General features: G+C 33.2%; 1 protein-coding gene across 1 annotated transcript in view; it reads right to left on the reverse strand.

Annotated features, from left to right (window-relative positions):
* Positions 1-14348, reverse strand: part of LOC125653681 (uncharacterized) — a 226576-nt gene that overhangs the window by 75627 nt on the left and 136601 nt on the right. The window contains exons 178-191 of the mRNA XM_056150422.1: positions 12816-13040; positions 10771-10813; positions 10468-10622; positions 10161-10343; positions 8869-9084; positions 7190-7232; positions 6878-7041; positions 6511-6687; positions 6207-6431; positions 2454-2496; positions 2208-2362; positions 1171-1230; positions 730-939; positions 142-352 (exon numbers count right to left, since the gene is read on the reverse strand). Of these exons, the coding sequence (XP_056006397.1) occupies positions 142-352; positions 730-939; positions 1171-1230; positions 2208-2362; positions 2454-2496; positions 6207-6431; positions 6511-6687; positions 6878-7041; positions 7190-7232; positions 8869-9084; positions 10161-10343; positions 10468-10622; positions 10771-10813; positions 12816-13040 (2110 nt within the window). The remainder of the gene's footprint in view (positions 1-141; positions 353-729; positions 940-1170; positions 1231-2207; positions 2363-2453; positions 2497-6206; positions 6432-6510; positions 6688-6877; positions 7042-7189; positions 7233-8868; positions 9085-10160; positions 10344-10467; positions 10623-10770; positions 10814-12815; positions 13041-14348) is intronic.

The following is a 14348-nucleotide window of genomic DNA, read 5'->3' on the forward strand; positions in this document are numbered from 1 at the left end:
ATCAACTTTCAATCATCCACTTGCTTAACTTGTTAGCATGAAATGAAGTAATCACAAAACACAAATAAATGTTGAAATCTTTACTAGTGAAACAGTTATATTGATATTAAACAACATCTTTTTGGCATTTGCAATATTTACTGTGACAGATTGGTGGATCGTCGTTTCCTCTTTTTTGTGGTACATGATGTTGTATTTATATAACTGTTATCATCAATCAATGAATACGTTGTTGGGGAAGTGTCACGTATAGTTAGAGATGCTGAGATTTCATGAGTATCATTAACTTTTGTCTTGGAGTAGTCAAGACTAAATGTGGGTGTACTCCCAATAGTCTCTGTAGCTGAAATTCCTGTAATAGTAAAGATATAATTCAGCTCCCCATGCTAACAAGTGCACATAGTATCATCAAATAGATAGTTTCATTAAAGTTCTTTCCTAATTGTTCATTCAGGTTAACCTAATCATATCATATGTTCTTCATCACTTGACTTCAATTGAAAATCGGCAAAATGAAAAATATATCAGTCAAAAAATAAATTTTGAAGCTAAAACAAAGTATCTATTTAAAGATTGTCTAAATGAAAATTTTGAAAAGTTGACATCTGATTAAAATCTTTGACAAATGACAATTTTTTGGGAAAATGTAGAATTTGAATTGGTCAGCCTCAAAGTCATTAACGAAAATTGTTGTTTCTTAGAAAGAAAGAAAATTGAATTGAATCTTACCATCTGTTAAAGATGACAGAGCCTTGCTGTATTCTTCATTTTCAATTTCAAAATCAACACTATTGCTTCCACAGTTGACTCGGATTTTGAAGTAGATATTTCTAGAGCCCAAATCAAAGACAGTGCTAAGACAACACTCAATTCCTGAACAGTCTGGTAGAATGCCACAATTGTTTTGTCCATCGATTGGAAGATTGAATTCAGGGCAACCTCAAAGAAAATTATAAACATTAATGAAAACACCTTTTCAAAACAACTTGCTTTGTTTTAAAAAAAATAGTAATAATATAATTTTTTTTAATTACAGTACTACTTGTCTATCATATAGATTATGAAATACATGCAGGTATCTATCCTGCATTTTAGAAGCCGTATAACTTAACAGTTCTTTTTATAAAATCAAAACATGTCTGATTTCATTTAAGTCTACACTGTACTAACCTGATGTATCATAAGTAAATCCAGTGCACTGTGTGAGCTTCCAAAGTCCAAATGGTACCCCTAAATTCATAGATTAAAAAAAAAAGAAATATTTAGAATGAACAACCTCTCTCTCAAGATCCAATATGTTACATATAGTGTACAGTCAAACCTGTGTTAAAGGGCAACAATGAACACACAAAAGTAATCACTTATGGCATATTATCATTCATTTGATTTAAATCTATTGTAGATACTTTGTCTAGTAAACAATATACAAAAGGTTTGGAAACAATTTCTGACAACTTGCAAGTTCCTCTCCTGCAGGTTGAGAACAAAATGATGTATTTTTGCACAAGAACATTGTCAACATACTGTAATATGTATGGAAGACAATATCATATTTAAGTCTGTTTGAATTCATGAATATGCAGAGATGCTTCAAGATACTTAGATGGCACAATGTTACAACTTAAACTTTAATTATTCCATAATTATCAGTTAAATCCCCCCCACCATTTCATTTACATTGCATCCATGAGATGTTACCAAGATTTCCAAACCAATAAAATTAAGTTAAACACACTGGCCGAATTAGTAATGTAATCCATATATTAAAAGGAAAATTTGACTGCCATTCTTTAATCATTTAGCATAAACAGCTTTTATGTTTAGAACAATTCAGCATCCCATCTATAGTTTGGGTTTAAAGAGTTTCATACTGGAAATATATCAAACATGTATTACATGACTAAAACAAACATGTGGATTATATGTAGATATAAACAACTATTGCACAATTAAAACAAGCATGTGGACTTCATTAATATTGGTATAAACAGTTATTGTATGAGCAAAATGTGCATGTGGACATGCAGGTATAGATTATTCAGGTAATTATAATTGTACTGCATTTTGTAGAAAAATTAAAATATGCATTAAAAAGAATAGACATAAAAAAAACAACCTTATCATGGAATTTAAAATTTGTCATTGAATAAAGTAGGTTTGATTGTACCATTACTGAAAGCATTCTAAATTCCTTCAGTATATCAAACCTGGCATGTATATTGCTGAAGGTGGTGGTGTACAGACTTCATAGCCAAGCTGATAATTCATCTCAACATCAGTACATGAACCGGCATCATAGCACAAACTGACTTTGCCCTGGACTGCAAATGTGGATGTTGCAGGATTGTGCGACACTTTGTAACTGAAAAAGTTTAAAGTGAGGCAAGAATTGTGGCAAGTACAGTTCAAGGAGCGGACCGCATTCGTTTGAGGCTTTATTTTGATTAACTTACCCCCACTTTACAACACCATGGATTTGTATTTCTTCATCTGTCCCTATAAATGTAAATGCCAATCAAATGAAGTCTAAGCCTAACTGAAAGCCATTAATAATTGTGAATTTTGTGTGTTGTGGTAAAACTTGTTAACAAGCCTGGAAATTATTAGTTATGCAGACAATTAGAGGGGTAATATGGAAACATATGAGGTCCTTGAGGGTGAGGGTGGTTTTTTCTTCAGGGATCCCATATATTTCTGGATTACCCCTCTAAGTGTCTACATAACAAATTTATCCTGTCAATGATTTTACATTAATTAAGGAATATTAAAATTATTCTTTCTTGATGCTTTATTAAACATACAACAATACTAAATGACTGCAACATATATATTCTTGAGATACTTTATCAAATGTTCAACAATGAAAAAATGGCTGCAACATTTACACCACCAACAACGGAATAAAATAAGTTTTTCAACAAACTGCAAATTCAAAAATAAATTTGTTTTCATACTTTAAAATGTTACCTATGACATCATAATATGCACTGACTAATTTCTAGTGACAGGGTATAGTCATATTCTCATGATGTCATAATACACATGTGGTCAGTAAACGGCATATTGGCAATATTAGGTTAGTAAGAGGCACTCTATCGTTGTATATAAGAGGAACTCGTAGTATTAGTTTCAGATAAGGGCTGTTCCAGAAATGATCAAATGGGGGGGTCGGGCGGCAAATGATATTTTTTTGTGTGGGTGGTCGTATTTTTTCATATTTTATTTGGTCCGTGGTTAGACTGTTAAAAAAATATTTATTATGGGTAGTGGGTAGTTTCTATTGTTTTATTTTGTGCCACGTGGGTGTTGAGTTTTCAGAATATTTTTATTGTCGCTCTTGTCGTGTTGGTTACAAAACGTCGGAGGGAAAATTGAAAACGTGCTTTCAAAATGCTGCTTTCGAAATCGGAAATCGGAAGTAACATAGAACTATTCGAGTTGTCGCTCTTTGCAGCGCATAACTTTCCATTACGGCACTCTTCAAATTAGAGGTGCATTTAGTAGGGTCCCCTTTGGACGTGATGGCGGCGAACTCTGTTTCCATACCCATTTCATGATAATAGCATCGTTTGGACTCCCAATCTTTCCAACATTCCCGCCATAGATGCCTTTAATTGTTGATGTGACATCGTTTCTTCAGAACTACTGTGATACAATGTCGCACAGGCATTACCGCGTCATTGACTAGAATGTTTGTCCCGAAAACCTTGAGAGATTTGTACCGTTTTTATTTTTAAAAATATTTTGTGGTGGGTCTGGTTAGTTTTTTTTTTTTAATTAGATGGGTCATTGTAAAATGAGTTTATCTATTTGATAGGTCATGGGGTAATTTTTTATTTTTTTTTATGGGTGCTTGGTATATACAAAAGGTGCCTCCCGACCCCCCCCCCCCCCCCCATGTATTTATTTCTGGAATAGCCCTAATAAAATTTCAAGATTTTCATCAGAGGCAGGATAAATGTGTATTTAAATCTTTAAAATGCAAATTCCTTATACATGTATCTGTCTATGCACACTGTCACCTCATTACATCACCAGCTTTTATCCCAGCCTATTCTAGCATTACATCAAGGGTTGATTTATAAAGAGTTTCACTATTGAATTCATTAATCTAAAAGTAATGTGGTTAATAAATTAAGTAATTATTTTCCTTTTACTGTTGTTCAGAACATATGTAAATACATACAGGCATTTGATTCTTGAAATGTTTAGCAATTACTCTTAAAATTTCGTAGAGGGACGTTCGATCCGCACTAGTGCATTTGCAAAATACATTAGTCGGTGAAGTAGAACTGTTCATTTTTGTCATGGCAAGAGCTACAATGACAGAACATGGTGAGAGAGAGGTTGACAAACACAGTGTATTGGCTGTAACTTTGTTTCTGGACCACAGAAATATGATGTCACACACATCAATACACACAAAAGGTCACTTAGTACACAAAATTACAACAGCTGATAGTAGCTATATGTACATGAACAATGACGGTTTACTTTCTTTGTCGTTTAGGAGTGGCCATTCTAATGGTCAATTTTTTATTTCAAACTTCTGATCCTAGTGAGTTGCCCTTGTTATTGGTAATTTGACCTTTTGTGCATGAAAAACGGGTGGTAGATGGTGATAGGTGAGTTTGGCATTATAAAGTCTTTTTTTTTAGTGTGTATGGAAATGCGTTCCACACATTTCGATGATGGGAAGTGAAAGTGGCAATATACCGAGGTGACAGTGTATATGCATCTGTTTATGAAAGTGTTATAATGAATATGGTGGAGAAGAATTTTCACTTTATCAGCAAGATTTACTCATGATAAAGTTACTTATGTCTAAAGCAGATTTGCAGGTATATGTACATCTATATGCAACTGAAGAGGCCTCAAGAACTTAAAATTGGACATTGTTGAATACTGCTTTATATTCAGAGTCACCAGCAAATTTTGTCGAAGGGGACTTAAGGTTTGCAATCTGTCTGTCTGTATGTCAGTCTGGTAAATCAATTTTCCGCACTTTTTTGTCATGTTCGCAGATATTCATTTGATATTTGGTAAATTGCAATACCATGACAAGGAAAAGATCAAGTTTGAAATTTATTCTGGTCCACTGATTTTATACTGAGTCACGACCCTTGGACTTAGAAAATGAAAATACTCTGTTTTCTGCACTTTTTTGCGTGCATGTAGATAATTATTTGATATTTGGTACATTGCTTTACCATGACAAGTTACAGATCAAGTTTAAATTTTATTCCAGTCCATTGATTTTTTTTGCCCAGTTATTGCCCTTGGACTTAGAAAATTAACACACTCAGTTTTCTGCACCTGTTTTTGTAATGTTTGCAGAAATTTGTCGAAAGATTTTTTTAAAAGTTGGAAACTATGTATTGCCATACAATTCACTTTGAATGGTTGTTTTGAATGGTTTCTTGTCTAAATCCATGTTATTAAACTCAGTTTTAATGTCCATGCCATATAAATGTTTATGAATTTTAAATATAATATGTGGTATCAAATATTAAAATAGATTTGAAAAATATTTTGCTTTAATATTGTGTTGAGATCTGCAAATTATTAATTTTGGCCGATATACATGTAGTTTGATGAAAGAAAGGGGTATGTCTTCTGGTCAGAAAAGTAAGCAGTCAAGATGTGTATTGTTTGGCAATTTTAATAACACAAGGCGTTATTCTAATGATTTCAAGAAAGAAAAAAAACCCACTACTTTAACCAAAAAATTGTTATGTAGCGATCTACCTTAAAATTTTGTACTACAAGCTATATAGTAACACTTACATTGTACAAATACATGTAACATGATCTGTAGAACCATAATAATGATTTGAATGAATTCTTAAAATCTTAAAAGATAATAAATAAGGTCACAGGAAGGTAAACATGCACAAGATTTTAAGTGTTTTATATCTAATTCTAAAGATACTTTTTGAGTGTTTTATACCGAATTTCAAAGATACTTTTTGAGTGTTTTACAACTAATTTCAAAGACACTTTTTGAGTGTTTTATACTTAATTTTAAAGACACTTCCTGGGATGGTAGCTATCTTACTCAACAGGTCAAAGTTTTTGTTGATTTGAAAGTCAAGGTCACGGAAAACACTTTAGGAGTATGCCATGAAGTGAGAGGATGCACTATATTGCAGAACCAATCTTTCATACAATTGGAATTGTTAAAAGTATATGAAAAGCATAATTACCCCACACATAGTTGAAGAGTTCATTATCTTCCTTGGCTACTTGATTTCCCACAACTGAATTAATTTTGTAAGTACATGTATTCATATCGAGTTCCATTTTGGTGTGCCGTTTAACTAGTGCTATATATACACAACATGTGACTTGCTCACAAGAAGCTGGTATGTGACATCTCACCAGGTTCTGTTGAGTTGGATCAGTCAACGATGCTGTTTTTGTTGTACAGTCTGAAAATTAAACGTGAATATACGTCAAGTTCATTACAAGTACTGAATTTAAAAGACATGCCCACTTCAAAATAAATACCATTTTTCCATCCATTTGTAGCAGAGCCATAGGTTGTATCAGAGAGAGTACACTGATCTGTGTTGTACATAAAGTGGTCCAGTCCCAGTTCCATGTACAGACTGTCTGCCTGAGCCTCTGTTATAGAAGCCACATCAGCAATGGACCGGGCACTCATCCAGTTGGTCAAAGAGAAAGCTAGAAAGACAAAAAAATACATGCATAAAAAAATGAAGTATGACTATCAATCAAATTTTCTACACAAGTATTTCATCAGTTAATGGAGGTATGTTTCAGATTAACAACTATATCATATCCACTGTATATTCCAGTCTCCAATCTTAGGCTGTCCATTGTGGTCCACACAGACTCGGGCTTAATACATTACCTGGGTCCAGAAATCCATCATTGTAAGTGCAGCTTTTCATTGAAAATTCTGTGTCCGTAAATATGGTGAAGCTCTCAGCACAAGCAGCACCATCTTCATAACACACATGGGCAGACATGTCTACTTTATATTTGTTATTGGCTGTGTCCTCTGTGATTTTGTACCTAAAATTATACAGGTACCTCAGCATTATCTTTAAGATTCTCTTTTTTTCATATGCAAACCATGCAAAGCATGAATTAAAGTAATTCATCAGATAATCTTTTTTACCCACAATTTTCTTAAATAAATCAATTGAAAAAAAGTCCTCACCTCAATTCAAACATGCCCTTTAGAGACATTTTCTGTTCTGTACCTATAATACATACTTTAAGATTATTTAAAGATAAATATTTTCAATATTCATGTAAATGAGAGATACAATAATATTGTTTTAATTGGTATATGATCATAGTTATTCTGTTATTCTTGAGTCAAACAAGAAAAAATCTGGGTTTGAACCTGCATTACTGCACTTCATCACACAACAGTGTCTAGACTTTATTTGTCATTCAGTTTGTCAGAAATAGAAACATATCTTCAAAATATATCTGCATTCAATTGTACAATCAACTAGTAAGTAATAAAGAACAAGATTTTTAGTCTGACAACACAAACTTTGTACAATTCCTGGTATGCCCATGATAAAAATGTATATGTTTCAAATTTAGCAAGTCGAGGAAAATATCAATATCTTATCCCTTATATTTTGTGATACTTTACTTTTGAGATCTTGCTTTGTCAGATTTATCAGCAAGACATTATTTAAAAATTTGCAAATATACAATATCTTTCATCACTAACTATATATATATGATTATAAAATGTTTTTTAACAAAAACTCTCTTTTCACATTTATAAAGATTTGTGCGAAAATAAATGATTTACAGTACAAGTTTCACTAGCATCATAATATCTCTCTTCTTCTTGCATCTTATCATACATTAGTCATGACATTAATATCAACTCATCTTCACTCATACTACAGTTATGTCCATCAGATGGGACGTTAAAGGGTGTCCCGTGTCAAGGATCACACCTCCCTTGACATGCAAAAGATCATTTCCCTCATTTTCAAAAAAGAGTACACTCACTGGGTGCCGTCAGGGAAACTAAAACACTCACAACCAAACATATTTCAATTAGTTAACCACCGTAAAATGCCTGAAATATTGCCAAAACGACATAAAACTGCAATCAATCATACTACAGTTGTCTGGATTCAAACATAACAATGTTAAACATCAATCTTGATGTAGTACTATTGCATAAATACTGCAATACTATTGTACAATAATAGTCATGCTTGTTACTCTCTGAATGTAAACTTGGAAGTCCTTACATTCATTTACATTTCCTTGTTACTGTAGCCCTCTTCATTAAAGTGGAATTTTATTGCATTTCAACAACATAATCATAAAGACGACTCTAATGGAAATTTTTAAATGTTTGTGCATAAAACATGACAAGATATCATGATAGATACAGCAAGTCACCAGAGTAACTCTTGTGACCTATAGATAAATATCTTAAAACTACGGGAAATGAAAATCACTTCACTGTAAGCATAAATTCATGATAAGCGGCATTTGCTCTATCCGTGTTTTACTGTATAAGTAAATTTGAGGTTTGGCGTTCACTCTATCCGTGTTTTACCTATAGTAAATTTGAGGTTTGGCGTTCACTCTATCTGTGTTTTACTGTATAGTAAATTTGAGGTTTGGCGTTCACTCTATCTGTGTTTTACTGTATAGTAAATTTGAGGTTTGGCATTTGCTCTATCGGTGTTTTACCGTATAGTAAATTTGAGGTTTGATATATAAGGTAATGAAATTTATCTGTAAAATATGAAATTCAAAATCTTAAATTAAAAGGAAAAAAAGAACAAAACAAAAACGAAACAAAACCCCCAAAAACAACAACAACAAAAACAGAATGCAAGTACAACATACCAAATGTAAAGTTGTGTAGGTAATGATTGACCGTTATTTTTTCTACAGTGATGTCCAGGTAATTCCGACACTGGCTGAAGACAAGAGATACTTCCACAGATTGACCAGACAGTCGAGAAACATCCAGGCAACATTTGGCTGCAGAGCAGATGGAAGGATTGTAGCATGTTATGGCTTCTCCTGTCAGGTTCCTTAGAGAGGGAGGACTGGTGCAATCTGATATAGTCAGAAATACACAAGCATTGTATTAAGTATGACACAGCACCAAAAAGACTATATCACTATATAAATGTGACAAAGCTTTATCTGTAGTAAAGAAACCATCCATACAAAATCATTCAAAATACCCAATCACTGAGATAAAAAAAATATTGCAGTACTACAGTAATAGCAACAAGATGTGTTTATGAAATAATATGCTTCCAAACATGGTCAAGTTCAAATTCAGCAAAATCTGACCTTTGACTCTGACCTCTCACATAGTTTTACCTTGACCTATCAATTCACAAAGCATGATAGTAGAGATGTTCATATTTTAGATAAATCATATAATTATAGGTAAATTAATTTCAAATGTGTTCTGATAGATTATATAATCTTGATAATAAAAAAATCACAATTTAATGTATGCTCTATTCCCTTGCTCAAAATATTTAAGAAAAATTGAATTTCATGAGATTTTGCTAGGGGTACAAGTTTTTAAAAAAATAAGATTATGATAAACAACTGTTTTCATAAAGAGAATCTTGACATATTATCTATTAATTTATATGCCAAAAACATGTATTTCCATATTGTTCAATGTTAAGGTAGCTCACTATACCTTGAAATTTATTTTGATAATTTATATGAACAAAAGGCTCCGGCAGATTTAACTCAGGATCTGCAAGTCAGTAACTGGATACTTTATTAATGCACTGAGCTACGACAATAGACAAACAAACCGATCAACATATTATTAAATAATTTCCCAAAATGTTTAAATCACCAATATGATGTAGTGTCAGACAGAGTATATTAGTCCTGGTGTTATGAGCCACCCTTAATTAATTAGTAATATTTTTAAAGTACGCACATATATCATAAAATTATATGTCTATTGCTTATTTTTCAGATATTTTCCCAATGCATCATTTTCTATGTTGATATCCGTTAATGTAAAACCAGGTATTTCAGATCTAATTTTCCTTTGATGAAATTTTTTTGGGGCTATTTATGTATCTTTGATGCTAGTAAACAGACCTAAACCTCCAATCTTTGATTTAAGAAGAGTAAAAAGTACTATATCATACTAGAATTCCAGCCATCAAATCCAGCTGCTGAGTAAATTGGGTCTGTTGTTCTACTACAGGAAGGTGACTGCATCATGTTTTCAATCTCATGATCTTTTAGGAGCTCTGACTTTTGGAAAGTTGATAGCGGATCAAGAGCAGCATTCAGACCTTGGTTTGTCAACCAGGTGGATAATCCAAATCCTTCAAAAATTACAAAAATTGGCAATTTAACACTTGATTAATGAAACATTTATATTTGGAAAATGTTCTACCCAAATTAGTACAATTTAGTGAAATGTGACAAAATGACAGAGAAAAACATTACCTTGGAGTCCAGTAGTCCAGTCACATACAGATTGTGTGATCTTTGTGTCCACTAGAACATTCTCACTTATAGTGCATGTGGCCGCTTCATAGCAGACTTGAATCTGTAGGTCTGCTACATACTTTCTCTGAACTACCAAATCCTCAAGATTCATCCTAGAAGCACACATTTATCAATTCATCACAACTATACAGATATGTTACGGATCATCATCAATTGTTGTCAATAATACATATGTAGTATGTAAAATGTCCACAGATTTCAGTATCAATATTTTACAACTGTTACAGATTTTAGACTTACTTCCATCTTACAACTCCATTCAAATTAAACTCTTTGGATGACCCTAAAAAATAAAATAAAAATCTTTATGCAGCTTCAATGGCCATAAGCGCCGAGCATATTAGGCCTAAATTTTGTAGCCCTTCACCGGCAGTGGTGACGTCTCCACATGAGTGAAATATTCTCTCGAGGGACATAAAACAATATTCAATCAATCAACCAATCTAGTCAAATTCTTTAAAACAATTTACATCCTTTATCCATGAACTTTTGCAAGTGGAATATTCCACTGGTTTCTTCAAAACAGCAGTTTACAACTTTTGATGGTTTCTATACCTAGAGCCACCTGTTAGTCAAAGAAAACAGTAACAAATTTCACGTTGACAGTACAGTAGAAAAACTGGAAAAAGGAATGTATGGGCAAGATCGGAGACATTTATATCAGAGATTAGTAACTTCCCCAAGTTTCGTATTAACTAAATTGCAGTCCAGTATTCCGATAAAAATGCATACGCTGATTTAAATTGTGAATTCCATCTTAATAATGAAAGATATTAAGTTATTAAGTTCAAATCTTCCAAATTCTATCATAAAAACATTCAAGATACAATATTTTTCAGAAGATGTTTCACTTCAAAGTAAAATGAAAGTGAAGTTTCTAAAAGCAACACATGACTCAAACTCAGAAAAATCAGCGAGAATTTAGCAAATAACTATGATTTGCCAACTTTTTTGTTAATAGTATATTTGTTGATCAACTCATTTCAAAACTTGTTACGTTTGATTCTAATTCATAATAGGAGTGAAATAAACTTAAATCAACATCAATTTATCAAACTACATGTATAAATAGGAATTAACAATTTATAGGTGGGACTGTAACATATACTTTAAGCAGGAGACATGCTGCCATAAGAGTTGCTTATTTCTGTTATCCATGTGTATGTCTCTGACAAGATATACCAAATTCTTCCATGAATGATTAGGACACTTTTTACCTACCCAAACTGACAGCTGTGCTTTTGTTTCAAAATCAAAGACATAACAAATCTATCAAAATTGTCAGGAATGAGAACTAATAGAATATCAGTAATGTTGCTGGGTTGAATTTTCAAAATTTTGTCACATGAAGCAAAATCTGCAATTTCAGTGCAATTAACAAGAGGCTCACAGGCCTTATCGATCACCTGGGTATTAGTTAAAAATATCACAAGCCCCAAGGGCTATGAAATTTAGAATATTTTTCTACTCTGCATATCTAAACTAAATTCTGATATTCAGCAGCAGTATAAAACAAGATGTGTTCTCAATACACAAATGCCATCGAAAGTGACCATACTGATAAAAAGACTACATGAATATTATGTTATATCAACACTATATGACTTTTTTGGACCCTCCCCAGAGTCAAAACCCTGGTGTTGCAACATTCATAATCTCAATACATTACTTTTTGCTTTTCTTAAATATGCATTTAATTTTTACACAGTATCAGCAAAATTATAAGTCTTTTAAATAATGAAAGACAATAATCGTTGAATGATTCCCTCGAAAGCAATAGGCTTCAGATTTTGTGGTTTCTTATAGTACATGTAATTAAATTCTTATTTCCATTATACAAATAATGTATATGCTTCATGACAAAAATTATAGATTGCAACAGATAACCTAAAGTTTTAGTCTCACTTTGAAATTTTATATGAGCCAAAAAGAAAGAAAAGAAAGAAAAGATTGTTATCGGTATATAATCCTTTACCTGATAGTGTGTAAATGACTCATAAAGGTGACTATACAATGCATAGCATTTGTATATTTTGATACAATATTACGAATTGGACAGTTTTTATTTTTTATTTCAATATGTTGTATTGATCAGACATGATTTTACAGAAAGATAAAAAAAAAAAAAAGCGGAAGTGGGGGGGGGGGGGGGGGTGTATCTAGGGCCAGCAATATTTTTCTCTCAATTAAAAGCCAGAGACGTTGCCAGAATCACTCAATATACAGTACTCCTTAAGGTTAATGTTTTTTGTTTAAATCTGGCAATTGCCTTTCATCATGCCTACCCCATGAATAATCCAGAAGATCAGTTGTATCTTTCAGTTTGTCAATCCTTGCTTCCATTTTATATCTGCAGAAGTTAAATTTTGTGACGGTTTCAACATGGCGTTTTACTGGTGCCAGGTACATACAACAAGAGATCTGATCACATGATGAAGCAATGTGACAACGGATTTCTGCTGGATTGGAAATGTTTCCCAGTGTTGAGGTTGGAATTCCACTTAGACATTCTAATGAAGCAAAACAAGTTACATACAGTTTACATAATGTCTTCATTCTTCCCAAAAGAGAGAAGAAATACAGACAAGAGGCTCATAGGCCACATCGCTCACCTGAATCACCTTGGCCCATATATAAAGATTTTCCCTGTATATTCGCATGTAAAACTTTGATCCCCATTGTGACTCCAACCTACCCCCAGGACCCATGATTTTTGCAAACTGGAATCTGCATCATGTCAGGAAGCTTTCATGTAACTGTACACTTTCTGGCCCATTGGTTCTTGAGAAGAAGATTTTTAAAGATTTTTCTTATATATCTGTATGTAAAAGACCCCCGGGGTCAGTGATGTTAACAAACTTAAATTTGTATTATGTCAGGACGCTTTCATATAAAAGTAAACTTTTCAGGCCCAATGGTTTTTGAGAAGATTTTCCCTCTGTATTTGTAAGTAAAATCTTTATTCCCTATTGTGGCTCCATCCTACCTCCAGGGGTCATGATTTTAACAAACTAAAATCTACACTATGTCAGGAAGCTTTCATGTAAATTTGTACTTTCCTAGTCCAGTGGTTTTTCAGAAGATTTTTAAAGATTTTCCCTAAATATTTGCATGTAAAACTTTGATCCCCTATTGTGGCCCTATCCTACCCCCGGGGGCAATAAATTTTACAAACTTGATTCTGCACAATGTCAGGAAGCTTTCATGTAAATCTCAGCTTTTCTGCCCAAGAATTTCTTGAGAAGATTTTCAAATGCCCCCCCCCCCCTCCCCTATTTTTGCAGTTTTGTGATGATCTCCCCTTTGAAGGGGGCATGGCCCTTCATTTGAACAAACTTGAAAGCCCTTCACCCAAGGATGCGTTTTGCCAAGTTTGTTTGAAATTGGCCCAGTGGTTCTGGAGAAGAAGTTGAAAATGTGAAAAGTTTACAGACAGATGAACAGACAACAGGCGATCAGAAAAGCTCACTTAAGCATTCAACTTAGGTGAGCTAAAAACAAAATAAAACTAAACCTGAACTAATCAAGTGTTTTAATTATACAGTAATTATTAGTACTTGAAACTGTTTCTACAGTTACTTCAAATAATCACAAACAAAATGTTTACCATTATTCCAGCCACTTGTAGCCGGACCATATGTTGCGTCAGAGAAATTACACTGATCTGTGTTGTACATAAAGTGGTCCAGTCCCAGATCCATGTACAGACTGTCTGCCTGAACCTCTGTTATGGAAGCCACATCAGCAATGGACTGGGCACTCATCCAGTTGGTCAAAGAGAAGGCTGGAAAATTTTATTTCCATAAATTTTAATAACA

Source organism: Ostrea edulis, chromosome 1 (assembly GCF_947568905.1).
Source record: "Ostrea edulis chromosome 1, xbOstEdul1.1, whole genome shotgun sequence".
NCBI lineage: Eukaryota > Metazoa > Mollusca > Bivalvia > Ostreida > Ostreidae > Ostrea > Ostrea edulis.